The sequence below is a fragment of the Hypomesus transpacificus genome, chromosome 13, assembly GCF_021917145.1.
Source record: "Hypomesus transpacificus isolate Combined female chromosome 13, fHypTra1, whole genome shotgun sequence".
Lineage (NCBI taxonomy): Eukaryota > Metazoa > Chordata > Actinopteri > Osmeriformes > Osmeridae > Hypomesus > Hypomesus transpacificus.
Genome location: NC_061072.1, coordinates 8642500 through 8663248, shown reverse-complemented (window position 1 = coordinate 8663248; position 20749 = coordinate 8642500). Strand labels below are relative to the sequence as shown.

The window sequence follows — 20749 nt, the reverse complement described above, 5'->3', positions numbered from 1 at the left end:
GCTTTACATGTACACAATAGAGCATTTGTTTAGACACAATTAAATAACTGTGGGAACACCATGCTCGAATGATTAGACAGGATTTTTAATTGACTTAATTATCAAAGTTTAGAACAAAGAGGACAGACAGTTATTAAATTGGGACAGATTCCAGTAAATAAATATAAACAAAAGACATCTTCGGACCTTGATTTGTCTTGATGCAAGTGTAAATAAACCATAGAAAATCATACAAAGACAACATGGTAGCTACTGGTAGCTATTGGTAACATCATGTTATGGTGCTGAAGCATCTAGTCTATATTTGAATAATAAGAGGTTGCAGAGCTGTTGCATGGTGTCATCTCCACATGAGATTCCAGCTGTCTGTCTGCTGCTTCTAGAAAAGGAGAGAGAATCAAAGTTTACAATTGAGCTTAAAACCGGTTAACTTCCATTTACAAATAACAGACACAGATTTCTGATCAACAATGCCTGAGACTAACTCATGTATTTCATGACGTACCACACTAGTTATTGATGACACATCATCTGGGAAGCTAGATTTGCCAGGTCTGGCTTGGGCTCCCTACCTGATAAACCCTTCCCAAGTAGCAACGGCGCTCCCTCCCCCCTGGCTAGTTGTCCAAGCCCCTGAGGGCGGCGATGGTGGAGGCCAGTCTGCGCGGCAGGAGCTTGGCTGTCTGCCTGTAGTCCTCAGGTTTGGCCCTCAGCAGGGAGACGATCTGCTGCAGGGTGCGAGAGGGCTGGAGACCCAGCGCGTCCATCACGTTGCTCAGGTAGTCTGTGGGAGGCAGGGAGGCGGTTCGGTTCATAGCGTGTTTTTGATCTTCAGTTGAAATGATTGTTTTATCATACTGAAGTTGTTTTCCTATTTTTTTTATATCAAACTAAAGGCCCAAAATTGGCTTTGTGATCAACATGCTCTGTGATTGTTTATACAGTTTAAAATGTTGTTAGCATGGGGATTCTGGATACTGCTTTCAACATTAGAAACAGAACGCAGGATTCCGGGAGAGTAGAACCAATGAGTCCAAAGTCATAAGAGAACTACAAACATGTCCAGCCTGCCTCAGAAGGACAGTGGCGGTGAGGTAGGGTAGTGTGGGGAAACAGTACCAATGTCAGTGGCCAGCTGCTTGGTGGAGTGGGCGGTGAGCTCTGGAATGAGCAGGATGGCGTCGCAGTATGTCTGCATGGTCGCCCTGGCGATGGAACCCAGCCAGTAGTCGGCCGTGTTGTCCAACTCCGGAAGGTCATCACCTGAGAGACACAACAAACACGTCAAACGACCACGCACGCAGGAAACTTAAGCCAGAGTGACGGGGGGGTGGAGTATGGAGAGAGAGAGACAGAGAGAGAGAGAGACAGACACAGAGGACAGAGAGTGGAAGTGAGCCCGTCACCTTGCTCGGGAGGGAAGGGCAGTTTTCCTGCGTGTAAGGCCAGTTCCAGCGCAGGGTCCTCTTGCGTCACAAAGGGCTCCAGGTGGAGAGGCAGAGACATGATGTACTGTCCAATCTGGAGAGCAGACACACAGTTACACCTCCCCTGTCTGGTGTCCACCATGTTCACTCTGCTCACAGTGTCAGTGTCAACTATGACTATCGACACAACACTGACCTTTAACTTCACACTGATACTAATCCCCACATAAGTTTGCTCAATATGTTTTTAATCACAAACATATATGATGGTTAGTTATTGATTATTTATTTGTTTAATTTGATTGTCATTTCTATCACACTCCTTTTCAAGCTTGGTCTGCAGTACTGTGTGCCTGTAGTGAGTGTTACATTGGTGATGTATTCTTGAGGGGACAAGCTGAAGGTGGGGAGATCCTCGGAGTAGCTTTCACCAAAGCCTCCTGCTTCTCGACTCTGGAGGCACAGAGAGAGGAGGGGAAGACTCACACAGTCTGAAATACGCCCACACTCAACACATACGCTTTTCTTTCAAAACACCCACTCAAAACACACAGTCTCTTAAAAACACCCACTCAACACACTGTCTCACGAAAGACCCACACTCAACACACACACACAAAAACACACTCCTCCACAAACTGACCCTCACCTCCATTGTGGAGACGAGGCAGAGCTGGTGTTTGATCTGCAGGAAGACCGAGTCGAACGCCAGTTGGTTGGCCTGTTGGTTGAGTCTGGTCAGAGCCGTGCGCGGCTCCGCCAGCAGACTGGAGTTCCCCGTGCCCTTCTCCTGTAAACCAACAGAGGGATCGATCACACGCGGAGCTCCAGTCACCGTCCGTGACTCTCACCCCACCTCCACCTTGTCTCCTGACCCCTTACCTTGAGGGAGTAGAGAACCTCCATCAGGCTGTTATACTCCACCATGTTGCTCCTCTGGAGGTAGTTGTACTCCTGCCAGGGGTTCCGGGTGGAGCTCTTCCTCTCGGTGGAGCTCGCCTCCTGGATGCCCGCCAGGCTACGCGGGCTGTACGACTCTGACAGGTACTTACCCGCCGTGCCCAGGATCCTGCAGGGGGTGAAGGGAGGGAGGGGAGGATATTTACTTAGGTGTCTCAATGATATATATAGACAGATGTGCGACACAGCACTATGTCTTGTCACATACACTTTAGTACTAATGAGTAGTGAGGCTACCAGGACTGTGTTGTACACCCCACTCTGACAGAACGTGTCTCTCACTTGTTTGACAGCTGCTGTTCAAAGGCTCCACACTGTCTCAGTAACTCCCCACAAGTGGCAATGATCCTGCAAACGCGATAGCCAAGAAGCATGAGTAAAACAGCCTGTGTGTCAAATGACTTTTCGACACTAAATAATATTGCAATATACATGTATACACACTGATATTTTGCTAGAATGGAAACATTTATTTGCCGAAATTGACAATTGATCATTGTTGAGTTCTCCTAGGCATTCGTGTAGACATCACATCCACCTGACGGAGTTCTGGAAGGTGGTCCAGTCCTCCTGGAAGGCCGCTGAGCTGGGCGTGTCTTCCAGCCTGCACTTCCTCCTGACAGACTGCAGAGTCGTGGAGAAGTCTGACACGTACCTGCAGACGTACACAACAACAACATCTCTCAGAACAACTTCAGTCGCTAGGCAACCTGTCATAAGCATCGTCAAACCATGAGAATAACTGGATGTGGTTGTTTGGTGGATAAAGATCTCGGGGATCAGAAACTGAATGTTTGTGGCGTGTGTGTGTGTGTGTTTACGTACTTGGTGAAGAGAGCTTTGAGGGCCTTCAGGAGGCCACAGACGGCAAGGCCGTCGGTCAGTTTGACGCAGCGGTCCACAGCAGCACTGGCCAGACCAAACAGCTTCCCCACAGAGTGACTCAGCTCCTCCACACAGTCTATGACCTCACCTCGCTCCTGCGTGGAGAGATATGGGGGTGGGGGGGAGCCACGGTTACATGTTCATCTTATCCCATCTTATTCGTTGATCTGAACAATCATGAAAAGGGGTGGCTGGGATGTGTGTGTTGGAAAGAAAGATGGTGAAATGTGTGTGTGTGTTAGAGAGGGTGAGAGAGCGTATGTGTGTGTGAGTGTGGCTCACCAGAGGCACAGCGCTGATCTGGATGAGGAGGTGAGACTCCTCCAGGTGTCCGTACTGGAGCTGGTAGGGCTTGTATGGGTCGTACAGAGCACAGACCAGCTCATTCACCTTCAGCTGGTTGTTCTCACCTACACACAACAAGCACATTATTACTGGATGATGTCATCTTAAGATTCATTCATCAGAATTTAAGAGGATGTCAGTATGGTATTAATATATAAATGGTTTAAATTAAATAATCATAAGTTAAGAAGTTAACGTGTTGTGATGTGGTGGGAAATGTATTAAGAAAACAATATGACTATGTGAGTATGGTGTGAAGTTACATTTACATGTAGTCATTTAGCAGACGCTCTTATCCAGAGTGACTTACAGTAAGTACAGGGACATTCCCCCCGAGGCAAGTAGGGTAAAGTGCCTTGCCCAAGGACACAACGTCAATTTGCACGGCCAGAATCGAACCGGCAACCTTCTGATTACTAGCCCGATTCCCTAACCGCTCAGCCACCTGACCCACTCAAGGTGAGTAGCGTATGAACACAAGGTGTTGTGAAGAAGTGCACAGGGTGTGAATCGAACCCAGGTGAGGCAGCATGGCGGTCTCCAGGCTCCTCCCGAAGGCGGTGGCGGTGTGGTGCAGCTCCAGCAGGCAGTCCAGCCGCTGCTCCGGAGGGGTGTGCTCCAGGACCGAGCTCAGGCTCACGGGCACGGCGGGCACCATGGCCCCCAGGGTCTGGATCAGCAGCACCGTCACCACCTCGTACGGGTTCCTAAACACCTGGGGAGGGACGCCGTGCACCCTGCTGTTACTACGGGTGTGTGTGTGTGGTGATGTGTCACAGAGACAGGGCCTGTCTGTGTGTCTCTCTGTGTGTGTGTACTGAGTGTGTGTGTGTAACTGTGTGGATGTGCTATTGTATGTGTGAGTGTGTAATTGTTTGTAGGTGTGCGTGTGTGATAGTGTGTGTTTATGTAATTGTGTGTGTGGGTGTCTGTACAATAGTGGTGTGAGGGAGTGTGTACTTGTAATTGCTCAGTGTGTGTGTGTGTGTGTGTGTAGGTTAGGATCAGGTACCTGGCTGCTCCACTGCAGCTGGGAGTGCCAGGTGGAGAGGAGGGTGTCATAGAACTCAGCCAGCTGCTGGTTCAGACTCAGCTCACTCTGAGAGAGGTCCTGCCATACATTCAGCAGCTGTCCCTGAAACACACGCACACACGCGCGCGCATTGGCCATAACGTGTATCGATAGACTGAAAAATATACGTGTCAGCAAGGAGTAATGATTACACTGTAACGACTAAACAAGTCGATGCAAGCGGACATCTGATCCAGCCGTATGACTGGCTGAGCCACAGGAGAGGGGATATCTTACCTTGTGGCACTTGTAGTAGTAGGCAAGGAGCTGGGGCATTCGATCTATCTCTGTGAAGACTTTCACAAACAGCTTGGCTTGGTCTGCAGAATCAAATGACAGCAGAGAGAAAGAGAGAGACAGACACATTTACATTTAGTCATTTAGCAGACGCTCTTATCCAGAGTGACTTACAGTAACTACAAGGACATTCCCCCGAGGCAAGTAGGGTGAAGTGCCTTGCCTAAGGACACAACGTAATTTGGCAATTTTCTGATGGATAGCCCGATTCCGTAACCGCTCAACCATCTGACACGCGGTACCAACTCGAGGGACAACTGAAACCACTACTGAGACTGTGCTCTCTAGTGTTTTATATGTTTAGAATGTATCGTCAAACGTATCCAAAGAAACAAAACGGCAAAAAAATGACCTTACCCATGGACATGGAGTTGAAGGTGGCTACGATCTGGGGGCTAGCTAGGGCCTCCAGCCTGTTCTTCAGGGCTTCCAGGTGGACACACTTTTCAGAGTAGTCTGGTGTGTCCACCAGCATGGCCAGACTGTTCTGCATACTGGTGAGCTTGGAGGAGATCACTGCAAAGTCCTGCAGGGATTGGGGGCGTCGCCGGAGATTTAGGTTACAAGAGAAGCGAATGCGAGGACAGACAATGGCAGACCTTACAGCCATAACTGGGGATCCATAGATCCAGAAGAGAAATAGGACTCTTTGGATTTTGTTATAATTGTAGTAAACTTTTAGGTTGTACTACTTTGTACAGCAATTTCATGAGCCTTTCTAAGTACACTTAAGCATCATGCAGAGAATCCCGTTCTGGGTTACTGGACAGGGGCGTTGAAGGTGCTGGTGGCTGTTTGTTAATACCTGTGTCTTGAAGGTCTCCTCGATATCTGCACTGAGCGTGCTCCATTTGTCAGCTTCCTGCAATGCATCTGCAGCCAGATGCATGCGAGACTTGACCTGGTCCAGCTCCACTAGAACCTACAATACGTTGTCACAAAGTGCAGCAATTAAAACACTCAGATGGTGAGAATGAATGCCATGGCTCTTTAGACTTTAACCGCAGTTAATAACTGTGCTGTTGTTTCTTGTCTTTGGATTTATGTCATCGTTCTACCGTCAATATGTAGTGTTGGAAATGTTCTCACAATTCTAATGTGTGCACTTTTGTATGGCCGCTAGATTTGCTTTCTTTCTATATACTAAGGGCGTATGCCATACCTGCATGGACTGGACAGTGTCCTGTTCAAACTTCCTGATGTCCTCCTTGACCAGGACCATTTGCTCCTTGAGGAACGAGGCCTCTTGCTTCAACGCTTCCACATCGCGCAGGACTCTGGGCATGTTCTGGAGGGCCTGGTTACTACTCTCTGAATCATGAAAATCAAGATAAATAAATCAAAACCGTCGTGATTTCTCTTTTTTATATTATTCTAAAATTACGTAAATATAAGGCTTGTGGATCGACTTGTTTTCGAGGGACACATTAGGGACCACATTAGGGAATTTGCTTGAAATATGTACGGTTTTCAGAGTAGAGATGCAACTTACCCTCTATGGCATTATTAACTTCTTGGATGAACAGCTGCAGTTTCATAACAAGTGTAGCCGCGTGCGCGTCCGCCTTCCCAGGCGAATCCTTCTGGACCACATTGAATGCTCCGTTCACCCAGTCCTTCACGTCAAAATCATCGTCGAGGAATTTGGAGAAATCCATGTTGAACTTGCTGCTTCTTACTCAACTCACAGTTGCAGATAACATATGGACATCTGTAGACGCATTAGAGATTGGCTTGACAGTTTGGTCTAGATATCAATTATCTGGCGTGAAAACTATCTAGAACTATATTACTACACCAGCAAGGAATACTCACCATTACACTAATAATTTAGAACAAGGATGGCAGGGAGTTGTATGCTTTGAAAGCAGCAAAGCTTGCAAGCTAGCTCGCTGGTAGCTAACTTCTGCCAAGTACAGGTTTAGAAACAAATAGAAAATACACCGCCCAGGAAAATGAAATTATCATTACAACTAAATAAAGTTCCAGCAATGCAACTGCTTCCTCCAGAGTTAAATTGAGATGATTTCAAGGTGTAAGAGAATCAGATTACCATCATCTGTTTACAGACTGACAGCAAGTTCCGGTTTGTACTGTCAGTTTATCGTCCCCCGGAAACACAATGTCAAATAGTTCCTACGAGATCATGAAAAAAGTTCTACCGGACCAAAATAAAGATATCAGAGAAACGAGAGAGGGTAGGTGGCGTATTGTTTGTTGTATTATAGTTATTTCATATTGTGCATGAACTTGGATTGTCCGCCCTCATAACATTTGTGGACACTTTAACGAGTCTTTTCGAGCTGTAATAAAAATAAAAACATACCCTAGCTTTTTGTCCAAAAATATTACTACAATAATAAGTTGCAACATGACTTGCCAACAGAACATATTAAATGTGCATATTCGGATTAAATTGTTATCCATGAAAAGCTAATACCACCACAATGAAACGTATGAAATGTATTTGCATTACGTTCTAGTTATTTTATGTGAGTCTATCAGTCAATGCCTCTAAATTAGTTATAAAGTCTTCACGTCAACAAGAAACAGACCTTCACTAAGGTTCAGAAATAATTCGTTTATTTGACATTGTACATTCAAACGAAAATAAAAAATATTAATATATATATTTATATTTTTCATATTGAGCTAGTAAGCAAGGTACAGATTAAAACAGCACAAAACTTTCCTGTGGCAAATATTTACATGGCGTGCTTTGAATACTATACAGTGTTTCCATAGCTGCACAGGTTCATGTGGATGTGTGTTTTCTTCACTCAGTTGAGGCACAAAGACAACAAAATATGTGAGGTCAGAGTATTAGACCAAGTGCTTTAGGGAAAGCCATCATCACGAGGATAAAGAATCTTAGATTCCAAACCACAAGAGGACAAAGCAAGCTTATAAGTGTGGGATCTGTTCAAATACAACACAAAAGAATGAAAAGGAGAGGAACTTATCATTCACTATTTCAAATGACCACAATCATGCAAAATCCTACACGTGTCAACTATTTGGTGAAGAAAATTTCAAACGAAATCCAAAACAGCTAATGGTTGACAATCTCAATTCCTTGATGCATTCGAGAAGAAAGAAAAAAAATTGGTATCAGTAGCGAGTAAGTATGTTTTAGATACCGTTTGACAGAAGTTTGGTTGCTCGGTACTGTTGGCTAAAAGCCACTACACCAGTACACCAATTGGGCAAAAAAACAATGCTCGGTTTTCTCAAGTAATCAAGTGATAAGTGCAACCCCCCTCCCCCCACTCCCCTTACCACCACACACAAACACGCATATAATAAAGTTATAAAATTCTCTCATACATCATCACGCTAAGCACATCATCACATTTTCTGTTTCCATGTCAAACACACCATAGTTCATTACAGTACAGCAGTTGCCCCCATGATTATGGCAAATCACTCTTCCACATCATCCAGTAGTAAAGTCAACTGGCACCGCTGCCCATCTCTCAGACACTCATAATAATAAAAAATCTAAATAGAAATAAAAATTGTGTGTGTGTGTAACAACTACAGCAGATATTCAATGAATTTGTATTGGTAAAAAGATATTATTCATACTGTATACACCCATTTGTTTTGGCATTTCAGTGGATTAAGGGACTGATAAGGCAAAACGTCAGGTCATGAGGAATAAATGTTCCCAGAACAGCAACACAGATCATTCGCTGTGTACGTTTCCCACCATTTTAAAGACCATTCTTGATAATAACACCTGTAGCCAGAAATATTTACACAGGATATATTAAACCATGTAAACAAGCAATAAAAGAGAATAAAAGTTCAAAAACAAAAAAATACATGAAGAGGCTAACAAGTCAGAGCACATGGCTGCGGTCAGTGAATCGGTCGCCGTGGTCACAGAGGGCGTCTGTTTACTGTGTGATGGGTGTTCTGTGTGATTGTGGGAAGGAAACTTCATAACAATAATGTTTCAAATCTTTCTAGAATCTTTAGCCTCAAATAACTTCATGCGTTCCTGAACCGTTAGTCCCTCTTTTAGACTCTGAAAAAAGGGAAGAAAAGAATCAAATGTGTTAACAAATGCAACTTTCACAACCTCAGACTCATTTGAAAGAAATCTAATTCCTGTTAAGTTAATACAATTTGTTAATAAAGGTAGCACCACAAACAGCATTTTCCTATGGCCAAGTTGACCCTAGGAAACACTGCTCTCTGTCATGTCATCCACTCCATGTGAAGTCAGACACACAGTAGATAAAACAAAAGTGCACTTGTTGAAAACCACCCAAGCTGTTTTAGTAAGGAAGCTAAACAAACACAACACAAAACACACACTGTATTCATGCAGCTCCATCACAACAACCAGACAAAACAGAACGACACAACGTGACAGACACTGAGAAATTGAGAACAGACACGTTCACAGACAAGGTTATTCCACGTCAGCAGACACCCTTCATCCTAAAATCCTTGCCATGTGACGTATAGTACCCTAATGCAAGTTCCGTTAGCAAGCACATGCTCAGCGTTAATCCATGGACATCCTTGTACACAGCAGGGAAAATAAATACATTCTCATTGCTCTTAGGGAGTTGGTAACAATTTGTTTTAAAATAAAATCGCTGTTTGACCTTGAATCATCACTACAATGGAACTGGAGACAGCATTTTGTTTATGCATGTTTCGTAATTGTGAGTCAATAATGTCCACTCTGCGCCTACATCATTTAACTAACTAACATTTTAGCTAACTGGTGAAATTAAACTGAATAAGGACTCCTTGTTTTTCATCTGAAGCAGAACGGAACATTTACTCCTCCAAACATAGAAAACGTTCACATTCAGAGAACTTCAACACACACACACACACACACTTCCACTGTAAAGGTAGCCCTCATGAGATAAGCTGCCTTGTGGTGAAATAAAGGAGATGAGGGCTACAGGTGGGGGGTCATGCAGGGAGGCTTTAGACATGCTCACTAAGTCACGATATACCTACATCACAGGGAAGGGCTGTCAGCTATCCCACGACATCTGCTCAGTCACAGACTGACAGGGCAAGAGACAAAGGGCACACTTACTGTACAAACATTTTGTGATTCACTTACACACACACATACAATTTATGCACGCACGCACACACACACTCGATAGGTCGTAATGAGCGAGACTTACAATTGAACATTGATATGAACACTGAATGGACATCTGGTGTTTTCCTCAGCAACAGTCTCTCACCTTTGACCTTACTCCTCGGATCTGCCGTGAGAGAGTTGATCTCTCCTTCAGAAAATCTGGATTACTTTTTGATTTCATGATATCTGCATGGACAAACAATAATGCATCAATTAATGGATATGCATGAATTTAGCAGGATTATGTCTCCAAAAACATGACAAGATGTACAAAATATTTTCAGAGAATTCAACCAACCGTATCCAGGGGCAACACCTCCATCAACATTCTGATCCCCTAGGGCTTCTGTGGCAGCCAATAGTTTCTCCTTCAGCTTGGTGATGTCACAGTCAGCCTTGGCCTTCACAATGCTTAGCTCAGTGTAGATGTCCTTGTACTTGTCTGTGGCATATTTCTTGTCCTGGTCAAGGATAAAGCTGATTGTGAGTCAAGTTGAAGAATATGGTAAATACAGTAGTGTTGTTTAAGTACAATGTATATTTTCAAAGTCCTTTTCCATACTCGTAAAGCAGACTGAAGTTCATCTTTTAGCGAATGAATTTCCTGTTTAAGATACTGGATTTCCGACTCCTTGATTCGTAGCAACACCTGAAAATAAAATGGATTGTAGTTATGAACAAGCAGTGTGATCAGTGTGTGTGTGTGTGTGTGTGTGTGTGTGTGTGTAGTGTATGCATGAGTGTTACTGTGTACCTCCAACTCATAGAGGTCCTTTCCCTTGCTGAGGGGCGAAAGGGCCATTTCCCCAGTGAAGCAAGAGCGCATGCGTGTGATCTCTACTGTCAGACGGTTGTTCAGCTCCTGTGGAGAACACAGGGTTCAAAGTTCAGCTGGGGTGAAAGGGAGAGAGAGAGTGAAAGAGAGAGAGACAGAGAGAAAGAGAGACAGAGAGAGAGAGAGAGAGAGAGAGAGAGAGAGAGAGAGAGAAAGAAAGAGATTGTGTGCGTGTAGCCACCTGGTTGTGTCCGTTGAGCTCCTGGTTCTCTCTCTGACACTGGCGGAGGGCCTGCCTCTCTGCCTCCAGCGCCTGGGCCAGGTGGGCGTTCTCCAGGCACTTCTGGGAGTACTGCTCCGACAGCACCTCCAGCTCCCTGTGGATGGACTGCAACTCCTCCCTGGGGTGGAAGAAGGAGAAGGAGAATTAAGCCCAATTAAGACGAGTTCTACAGATATTTGAATAACACATCCACCTTGAACGAGGACGGGATATTTCTCAGTTGGAATGAGGACGTACTCGTATTGTAAGCGTAGCTCGTCAATGTCAGAGTTCAGTCCACACAGCTGGGACCTCTGGTTCTTCTCCATGTCCTCTTTATGTGCATTCTTCATAGCTTCAATAGCTAGGGGAAACATCTGCAGTTAGAGCCACACCAGCAAATGCTACCTAGTGGATATACTGTATAAACATTTGAATTAATAATTATGGTTGTAATATAATATAAAAAAAAATATTTAATCCTCAAATTCTAAACATGTATGATATTTACAGTGTTTGAAACGACAACAGAAACAGCCAGAAGAATCACAACTCTTAGTGAAATTACAGATGATATACCGCTCAGCCATGACTCCCTAGGGACGACGGTTAGGGAGTCAGAGCTGAGCGGTTAGGGAATCAGGCTATTAATCAGAAGGTTGCCGGTTTGATTCCCGGTCGAGCAGAATGACATTGTGTCCTTGGGCAAGGCACTTCACCCTACTTGCCTCGGGGGAATGTCAAACTACTCACTGCAAGTCGCTCTGGATAAGAGCGTCTGCTAAATGACTAAATGTAAATATCTGTTTACCAGCAATAGTGGCAGCAGTTTCCTCAGCCAGCAGCCTCTCTTTGTCCTCCAGGAGCTTGGACACCTCCCTCTGGTGCTGCCGCTGAAGGTCCTCGATGACTTTATGGTGGGTCTCTTCCATGGCAGCAAAGCCTCGCTCACACGTGGCCTGGGGTGGAAAGGGTTAACACGTCGTCTTCGGACCAAGAATAGAAAGCAGGTCTCTACTGTACAGTTTCACGGTATAATCATTTAACGGTGAAAGCTTCAGTGCCATTATTGTGCTGTGAATTCTACTATGCATAAGGTGCACTATGGATTTCAGAAATCTGAAGCAGTAAGCCATGCAAGCACAGTGATAAAAAGCCATGCTTGGTTAGTTAGTGTTATCAGCATAGAGAAGAGTCTCTAAAAAGGCCACTACTGAATGTATATTTTGGGGGAGTATATATTCTGTACTAGTGTTGAGTTCTGCTGAGCATTTAAACATTGTGTATGTACGTATTACAAATGTCTGGCACAGTGCACAGGTGTGATTGATGTAGTTCACTAGCATAAATAAAAAGTGATTACAAAGTTGAAATGGTCATTTTATCTGATTTTGCTGACTTTTTATCTGATTTTGCTGACTTTTTATCAGATTTTGCTGACTTTTTTGCTGATTTTGGTCATCACTGGACCTACATGAAATCGTTTTTTCTTATTCTTCAGGCAATTAATTGGAAAGATGTAGTTGATAGAATTAGATTTGATTCAATGACCACAGCAACTAAATAGTCACAATCGCTCTACTACTAAACTCGATACCACATGACTACAAATTTACACTAATAAGAAATAATTTTCAAAAACCTTAAGACTCTCAAAGTCTCTCTGGTATTTTTCCCTCAGGCTGGCCACGTCTCCTTCCAGGTGTTTGTGCTCTAGCTCGTCCCTCATGGTATTCATCTGGGTCTCCAGCTCCTGGATTCTGTCCTTCAGGACCATCATGGGGTCCAGCTCCTTCCTGGTCTGACCCCCCTCCCCTTTACCCTCCTCCTCTTCCTCCATTGGCCACGTTTGCTCAGCGGGCGGGGCAGCGCTTCCAGTCCGAGCGCCTTCTCGGTTCTGAGTCGAACCACCTTCTCGTTCTTGCATGCAACGGATCGTCTCCATGTAGTAGGCATGGAGTTTCTGGATCTCTTCGTCGTGTACCTGCTGCAGCTCTCTGATCTTGCCCTGGTACTGCTCCTCCAGTCTCCTCACGTGCCCCTCGTGCCGCTCTTCCATGGTGTCCATGTCAACAAGCAGGACCTCCAGCTTCCGCTGGCTGTCAGCGGTTGTCTCCATCAGGGCCAGCTGGGTGGAAGCCAGGCCTTGCCCTGCCTGGCTGAGCTCCAGACGGTGCCTCTGCCTCAGCTCCTCCGTCTCCCTCTGGAAGCGTTCCTCCAGGAGGCCAAGTTGCTCCCGCTGCTGGGAGAGCTGGTCCATGCGTTGGGTGACCTCTCCCCGCAGGCTCTGGTTCTCCTCCTGGAGCGTGGACACGGTGCGGGTGAAGCCTTGGTGCTGCTCCTGCAGGGACGCCTCGTAGCCCTCACGGATGGCATTCACGCTGCGGGCGTGCTCTTGGACCAGGGCGTCCATGTTTTGGTCTGCTTGTCGACAACGGACCAAGTCCCGCTGGTGGTCAGCTTGAAGTCTGCAGGCCACATAGGCAACCTGGGCCTGGATGAGGGCATCACGCATGCACAGGGAGCTACTGGCCAAGTTGGGAGTAGTTCGGTGCCCTGTGTGCTTTCGAATAACATTGGCTATGCCAGAATTGTGGCCTCCACTCTCCATCAGTTCAGAAAATCTGTGGAGGATGGCTGCCTGTCTCCTTAGTTCTGCAACGAGGTTCTCTTGGCCGACTTGCAGAGACTCGATAGAGTCGACACTACAAGATGGCGCCTCTCCAGCTAAATGCCTATCTACAAGATCCTCCGCCATGTCTTTGGCCTCTTCCATTTCAATCTGCTTCATGTAGGGAGCAAGTTCAGAAGGACTACTATCAGATAAAACCTGCTCTTGACCAACGTTCCACCCACAGCTAACTTCATGAATTACATTTTCCAAATCAGGATTATTAGAAGCTTTGATTATCTCTTTTAGTGTAAGTTCCCTTTGCTGCAGGTTATTGTGAGCCTGGGCTAATTCCCTTTTGAGCATTTTGAACTTATCCTCATAAAAGTGCTTCAGGTTCTGAACAGAGTACACTAGTTCAGCTTTCAAGCAGGTGTTAAAGATGACAGTATCGTTTACGTCAACAGAACTGCTTTCCTCCGTTGTCCTGACCACATCTGTGCCATCACCTGGAATCCGCTGACAGTGAGGTTCCATTTGATCCACCTCTGTCCAGAAGGCACTCTCCAACATCAACTTCCTGGTCAAGACATCTGCATACACAATTGCCAAGCAATCCCCATCGCTTCTTCTGATGTTCTCAGTCTCCTGACATATCTCGTTGAGACCTTGCAAGAGGTCCGACTTTGGATTCCCTATCATTAAAGCCATCTTGTTCAAAACCATCGCCTCAAAAGACAGAGTTTTGGCAAAGAGATGCATGGTTTCCTCATCCAAGTCTTTGCTGCTACACTGAAGGGTCTCTTGGGTTTGAATGTGTGGGATCTCCGATGAACGTGCTTCCAATGTCTTTTCCCCCTGTCTAATATAAAACGTTGCATTGACCAACTCATTCTCTATGTCCAACAGGGCATTGAGCTGTGAGTCTGTCCTTCCTTGGCTATGAAGACTGAGAATGACATTGACTTTCTCCCGGCTTGTTTCCACACAGGCTAGGGCCTTGACGTACTCACTGTTAGCAACGCATATCTGAGACCCTGACGCAGAAATGGAAGAGGAACCATGTGATGCCTCGTCATGCTGGAACCTCGTGTTGATGTCCTGGAGCTCTGCTCCCATGTCTTGTTCCTCTGGCAGCTCAGCTGGTGGAGAGGCCTGCTGTCGCTCAAGCTTCTGGGTGAGGTCCCTCAACTTGGCCTCAGTAGCCAGCAGCTTGCTCTCTAGGGCGTGTATGATTGAGATGAACTTCTCTGGGTCACTACAAAACTGGAATGTAACACTGGAATTGGCGGTCTCCTCGGAAGGAGGGAAACCTGCGTCGATCTCATGGCTGGCATCTTGGCAGATTTCAGAGGTGGGGTTGTCTGGCTGATTCATGTCCAGACCCTCGGAGGCAATGTATTTTTGGCACGAAATACTGGAGAATCGTATCCTCGGCCGCTTGGCTTGAGACTCCTCGCAGTCCGAAAAGGTCTTCAGGTCGGACCCGGTCCCGAAGGTTTGGAGGGACTCGGTGTTTGTTAGCGAAGAGGAGGCAGAGGTGGCGTTGCTCTCCTTGGTCGTTTCCCGAGCATAGGCAACCACCTCGTCCCTTTGCCGTTCTATCCGAAGGTTAGCGTAGCCCAGCTGCAGGGCGCTGAGGTGCTGCTCCAGCTCTGCGATGCGATCCTCCGCCACCACAAGCTTGGCCTGCAGGTCTTTTTCAGCACTGCAGGGCTCAGTTCGACAGCCTTGACCCACCTGAGAGAGGAGCTTCTCCCTGGCGTACAGCTTCTGTTCCGTCTCCTCCAAGCTGCTGCCCAAGGCGGCCATCTTCACGAGGGCTTCCTTCAGGTCCTCCTCTTTGCGCTCCACCAGCCTTTCGTACATTTCCTTTGTCTGCCGGATCTCCTCCTCGTTCTCTCTCAGAACGCGGCTGATCTTCTGGAACTCCTCGGACACCCTCTCGTAGGAGTGCTCCAGCGTGTAGTAGTCCGACTCCTCAGTCTCCAGCCGGCTCTGGAGCTTGGTCACCTCGCGGTCGGCCTCGGAGATCTGGTTGAGCAGCTCCTGGCAGCGGCAGGTGAGCTGGTCCTTCTCTTCCTCCAACCTGCGGACACTCTCCCTCAGAGTCTCCGCCATGTCTGTCCTCTGGGCCAGTTCCTCCTTCAGCCGCAGCACCTCCTGCCGCCCCTCTACCCCTCCGGAGGCGCGTCTTCCCCTCAGCAAGGCTCCCACCTGCTGCTCGGCCTCCAGCAGCTTCTCCTCCAATCCCTGCCTCCCGGTCTCGACCTCGGCCAGCCTCCGCACGAGGACCTGCCTCTCTCTTTCGTGGTGCTCCTGGAGGGAACGCTGTTCCTTGCGCAGGCGGTCCTCCTTCAGCGCTTGGCCCTCCTCTGTCGCGCTGAGGCGCGCCGTCACCTCCTGCAGCCTCTCCTGGAGCCTCTGCACCTCCTTCAGGTGGTCCCGCTGCAGGGCCTGCTGGCGCTCCAGGTGCCGGAGAGCCTGGCTTCTCTCCAGGAGGCTGGCCTCCACCTCGCGGAGCCTGTCTTCACTGTCCCTCAGCTGGGCCCGGAGGGTGGCCTCGCTGCGCCCCCAGTCCTCCTCCTGCTCCCGGGAGCGTTCCTGCTCCAGCTTGAGCTCGTTGCGCATGCGAGCCACGGCCTGCTCGCTGGACAGGATCTCAGCCATGGCGGAGCTAAGCTTAGCCTGAAGGGTCTGGATGTCGCCCTCGTGGTGTCCAATGGCATCCTGGGCTTCAGTGTAGCTTCTCCTCAGAGTTTGAGCCTGCTGCTGCACCAGGTTCTGCTTGCGCTTCTGGGCTTCCAGCTCAATCTGCAAGTCTTGATTGAGCTTGTGCAAGTGTTGCCATGGTGCCCGTTGTGGAGAGGAGGAGGGTGTTGTGGCACTCTTTGAGAAGTTGAAAAGATCGATGAGACAATTTGATTAGTGACAGTCTTTCACTTACCCCAAAAGATACGGAGAACCACATCTCTGAGGCTAGTGGGGGGGAAAACCCGGGAACTTCATTCCCATCTCAAAGTAGACTTGACATTGTTTAAAGTCTTTTCAATTTTCTTTAGCTTTTTTTCCTAGCTTTCCACTGTGCTTTTTCAAGGGGTGACTGGGAAGGTAAGTGAAATAATGAAGAATAAAAAAAAATGCAACTGAGTGAATGTGTGGTGAACTAATGGTGAAGCTGGCAGTGAATGACCTCAGGTGCCTCAGTGCCCACAACAAAATCAAAATAAATACCAAGTGAAAAAAGATTTGTATTGTGATGTGAAAACTGACCAATGTGCCAAGTCAGCGTTCCTGAGAACACGACTGGATATATACAAACCCATTTCAATGTGAGTCAAAGATAAATTAGAAAATCTCTGAAACCATGCTCCTAACTGCCCAACGTCATGCACAAACCAGGCTTCAAAATTACAGGATGAAAGGGACATCGAAAGTGAAAAGCACAGCGCAAGGCCTCTAGTGTCTTACCTTCATATCAATCCAAACCTAATCATTTTTCAGGAGATGTGAAACTCCGTAAAAACAGAAAATATTCATGCTGAGAATCACACAACCATGCATAATCATTTCAAAGACAAAGACCCAACACCTGTTAGTAGAATTTCACACAGGTTGTAGCAGTCACACACACACAATCTCATCTACCATACACCAGCAGACTGCCTTTAAGGTTTAACATTTCAAGTGCTACGAACCTTTATCCTTTCAATCTTTGATAACAGTAAACACACAATTGTAATTGATCTACATTCAAGATAATGCAGCAGCCTTCATGGCTGGATGGTGGTACCTGCAGCACATAGCCATCCCTGGCGTTCAGCTCTCTCCCCCTGGAGTCCTGTAACTGCTCCTGGAGAACACTGTTCTGCTCCTGCAGCTTGGCCAACTCCTTCTGTGTTTGGTCCAGCTGCACAAATACACACACGCACACCAACACACAAGCATGACCAGAGATGCATACGAATATTGTTACATACACTTCAGACGCAATTGATTTGTATCAAAGTTTTTAACCAGCGAAGACAAGTGAATGGAGGCCAACCTCTTTGTCAAGCATAGCGGTTAGGTCTTGCGGGGGCAGTCCGGGAGAGTCGGGGGAGCTGCCCGCCGTGGTGGCGATGGGCACCTGCTTCTCCTCCCGAAGCGGCGTTGTTTCCACCTGGTGCCATCGCTGCTCGATCTCCACCTGAACGTCAGGGGGCCGGCCCGCCCTTTCCCCGCTGGGGTCTGGCTGCAGGGCGGCCGGTCGGTCCACCTCCATCTTGCCCTGGTCCTCGGGCGTCTTCGGCTCCAAGCCCACGGCGGCGTTGAGCGTGGTGGTCATGGTTACGGTGACCGTGTTGGGGGAGTGCTGGAGACAGCGCCTCCTCTCGTCGCGCCGGCGCACCCGCTCCAGGTCCACCCCCTCGGCCGGCGTGGACGAAGAAACCTGGGAGGGCGGAGGAGGGGCGGAGACGGAGGAGGACGTCGGGGCGGAGGAGGTGGTGGAGACTGGGGAGGAAGCTAGTGAAGAGGTGGAGGAGGAAGAGGAGGAATTGGAGGAGGAGGAAGAGGCGGGGCCGAGGTGGGCCGTGTCCGCCCGCTCCATCTTCGTCTCGCCCCCCGTCTGTCCCGGTCGGAACTCGGACCAGTCGTACGTTTTGGAGCGTCCTTCCCGCCGTCGCTCTCGGATCCGACTCTTGCGTGGCTCCGACGCGGGGACGCCATCCGCAAGCCTCTGGGTGTGCACCTCCACCCGGGCAGCCTCGGAGCTGGGGCTGGGGCCCAGGGAGGGCTGGAGACAAGGCTCCAACACCACCCGCGCTTTGGCCTTCTCTTCTGGTAGGGAGCTGAGAGGGATGACAAGAGGGAGGACCTCAGTTATCTAACCAAAGCATACAAGCACATACGACTCAGTTACACCACATTCTCATTAGAGCATTTTTTTATGGGCCTTGTATGCCAATAAGACTGGGTGGGCATGATGAATTCCGACCAAAAAGCACTGGATACATTTTAACAGATCTGCCGCTATGGACTCTTACATAAGTTTGGTCTCGAATCAGTGTTCCTAGGGACATTGTCGCTGTGGTGTCACAGAGACAATAATTCCATGCACTCTGCATCAAAATTCACACTACTGCACAACATGAAAGCTTGACAGGCGACAACACATGGACACGCATTTGTGGCACCGCTCATCTTGAGGAGTTCACAAAAGCTCAACCAAAACAGCCAGAACATCAGCTTTAAAAACACTGTAGACGAACTGCAAACACAACACGTCTCGTTTCCTGTCGGCTTCGGCCTTTCCCCTGGAGGCCTGTCATCTGAGACACGGCGCACTGCTGCCACCATCCATCTCCCTGGGAAGGGGACAGTGGCTTCCTCAGGTTTGTACAGTAGACGTGAGGAATATGTCCGCAGTAATCCCCAAGCTGCTCGGCATCCACCTCCACTGTTGGCGAGCGGGACACACCTAAATAAAGTGAGCTGACGAAATGGTCTATTTCCATCGTCTTGTGGAATGGGAGGACGGGGGGGGGGGGGGGGGGGGCAGTCGGAGGGACACAGCCCCCCAGAATAAGGAAGAGGTGTCCGCGAGGTGTCTAAGCAGGAACGCCGAAAATATCCCGCATTCCCTCAGGAGTAGGCCGCCTCAGAGGCAGACGACTGCGCTAAAACTGTATCTGCTGGGCGGCGAGGCACCTGACATGTCCCATGAAGAGGAAACACTAGTGTGGGCGGGAGGGAGGGAGGGAGGGGGGGTAAGGCATCCAAAAACAAACAAAGTTATGAATATGTCTGTCGCTACAGTACATATAGAACCCTGCTCATGCTACTTATGGCTCTGTTCAACTGCATGGTACCGGCTTAACTGGCGGGTCTGTTGGGGTGTGGAGGCTGCAGCCTCCGCAACACAACTGAGAGACATTACTCAACAATCACATGACACAGGGTGGGACGACAAGCACGCAGGTCAGGCATTACTGGACCATTACATCACACAGAGAGGGGGGGGGGGCAACACACAAGCTGTCCAACCTGGGTTTCAGAACGGATAGTTTCAGAGAGATGTTTTTCCTAGAAGCAGGATGGAAATACCAGAGAGGGTGGGAGGGAGAGAGGAGAGAGAGTGAGGAGGAGGGAAAGAGGTTAGCCAGATTTATTTTTTTTAAGTTCTGAAATTGTTGTCGCTGACAGGGGAGCAGCAGTGAGCGGTTCCTTACTCACCGGGTGACGTCAGGGGCGATGGTGGGCCGCACATTCTTCATGATGGCCTGAATCCAGTTCCGGCGGATTCCGGAGGTCATGGCCGATAGGGTGCATGCCCCCTCCTTGCTCTGGAAAAGAAGGAAAGGGGCAGAGAGTTAGTATGACCAGCCCCCAACAGGGACGCAACATTCATTAACAATGCAATGTAAACAACATGAACGACCAACCACAATCACAATGTGTGCGTGTTTGTATTTGAAATGGACATCTACAAGGATCCCTGAAAGGAGTTGCCAGCCTACCCTCGGCCTGCCAAACCACACTTCCCTCATCTCCAAGACTCTCTCAGTAACATTCCCAGTATAATCAATCCAACTGGCTGAGCACAATCATCATGTGTTTAGATGTACTATAACACCCCTCCAAAACCACCCCACCCCCCCCCCCCCCAACCATCACCTGACAGACACAACATTCTGAGGTGTTGGTTCTCCCATCTGCCCTGTTCTTGGGCTCCATCCGGTCAGCCCACAGCGAGGAGAATAGTTATAAATACTGCCGTTATTATTCATTTCAGATCACTAAAGCCATGTCGTTCTCAGCTGGAGGGAACCATGCCCTCTCCACTCCTCTATTGCCAACCAGTAAACCCATCAGGGAAGTCGGAGGGGAGAAGTGCCAATTCTCGGAGCCAATGTAAGCCCAACCTTACAGGCCAGCTTCTCCAGGTAACAGCACTGAGTCAACAAGTCGGGATCAAATTGGTGCTTCTCAAAGTACCCTCATAAATCT

At 48.0% G+C, this 20749-nt stretch overlaps 2 protein-coding genes across 9 annotated transcripts in view; both read right to left on the bottom strand.

Moving 5' to 3' along the window:
- Positions 1 to 66: 66 nt before the first annotated feature.
- cog7 (component of oligomeric golgi complex 7) lies at positions 67 to 7094 on the bottom strand. The gene is made up of 19 exons (XM_047032820.1): positions 6802 to 7094; positions 6479 to 6697; positions 6149 to 6297; positions 5792 to 5908; positions 5344 to 5512; positions 4927 to 5009; positions 4630 to 4752; positions 4134 to 4332; positions 3555 to 3682; positions 3213 to 3367; positions 2926 to 3042; positions 2670 to 2735; positions 2310 to 2496; positions 2077 to 2217; positions 1797 to 1880; positions 1407 to 1521; positions 1120 to 1263; positions 573 to 784; positions 67 to 379 (listed from the first exon to the last, which is right to left on the bottom strand). Exons 2-18 carry the CDS (start codon positions 6642 to 6644, stop codon positions 618 to 620), a joined length of 2310 nt encoding a protein of 769 aa, XP_046888776.1. The 5' UTR covers positions 6645 to 6697; positions 6802 to 7094; the 3' UTR covers positions 67 to 379; positions 573 to 617.
- Positions 7095 to 7543: 449 nt separating this feature from the next.
- Positions 7544 to 20749, bottom strand: part of si:ch73-103b11.2 — a 48061-nt gene continuing 34855 nt past the window's right edge. For 2 of the 8 annotated variants that reach the window (XM_047032812.1, XM_047032818.1), the window contains exons 14-26: positions 19976 to 20085; positions 19787 to 19825; positions 17805 to 18591; positions 17553 to 17669; positions 12791 to 16648; positions 11960 to 12107; positions 11407 to 11512; positions 11128 to 11287; positions 10866 to 10973; positions 10674 to 10760; positions 10410 to 10572; positions 10215 to 10297; positions 7544 to 9019 (exon numbers count right to left, since the gene is read on the bottom strand). In XM_047032812.1, coding sequence (XP_046888768.1) covers positions 8948 to 9019; positions 10215 to 10297; positions 10410 to 10572; positions 10674 to 10760; positions 10866 to 10973; positions 11128 to 11287; positions 11407 to 11512; positions 11960 to 12107; positions 12791 to 16648; positions 17553 to 17669; positions 17805 to 18591; positions 19787 to 19825; positions 19976 to 20085 — 5838 coding nt within the window. In that variant the 3' untranslated portion in view covers positions 7544 to 8947. Of the gene's footprint in view, positions 9020 to 9975; positions 10026 to 10151; positions 10298 to 10409; positions 10573 to 10673; positions 10761 to 10865; positions 10974 to 11127; positions 11288 to 11406; positions 11513 to 11959; positions 12108 to 12790; positions 16649 to 17552; positions 17670 to 17804; positions 18592 to 19786; positions 19826 to 19975; positions 20086 to 20749 lie in introns of those variants that run through there. The other 6 variants (XM_047032813.1, XM_047032819.1, XM_047032814.1 and 3 more) reach the window with 5 other exon arrangements.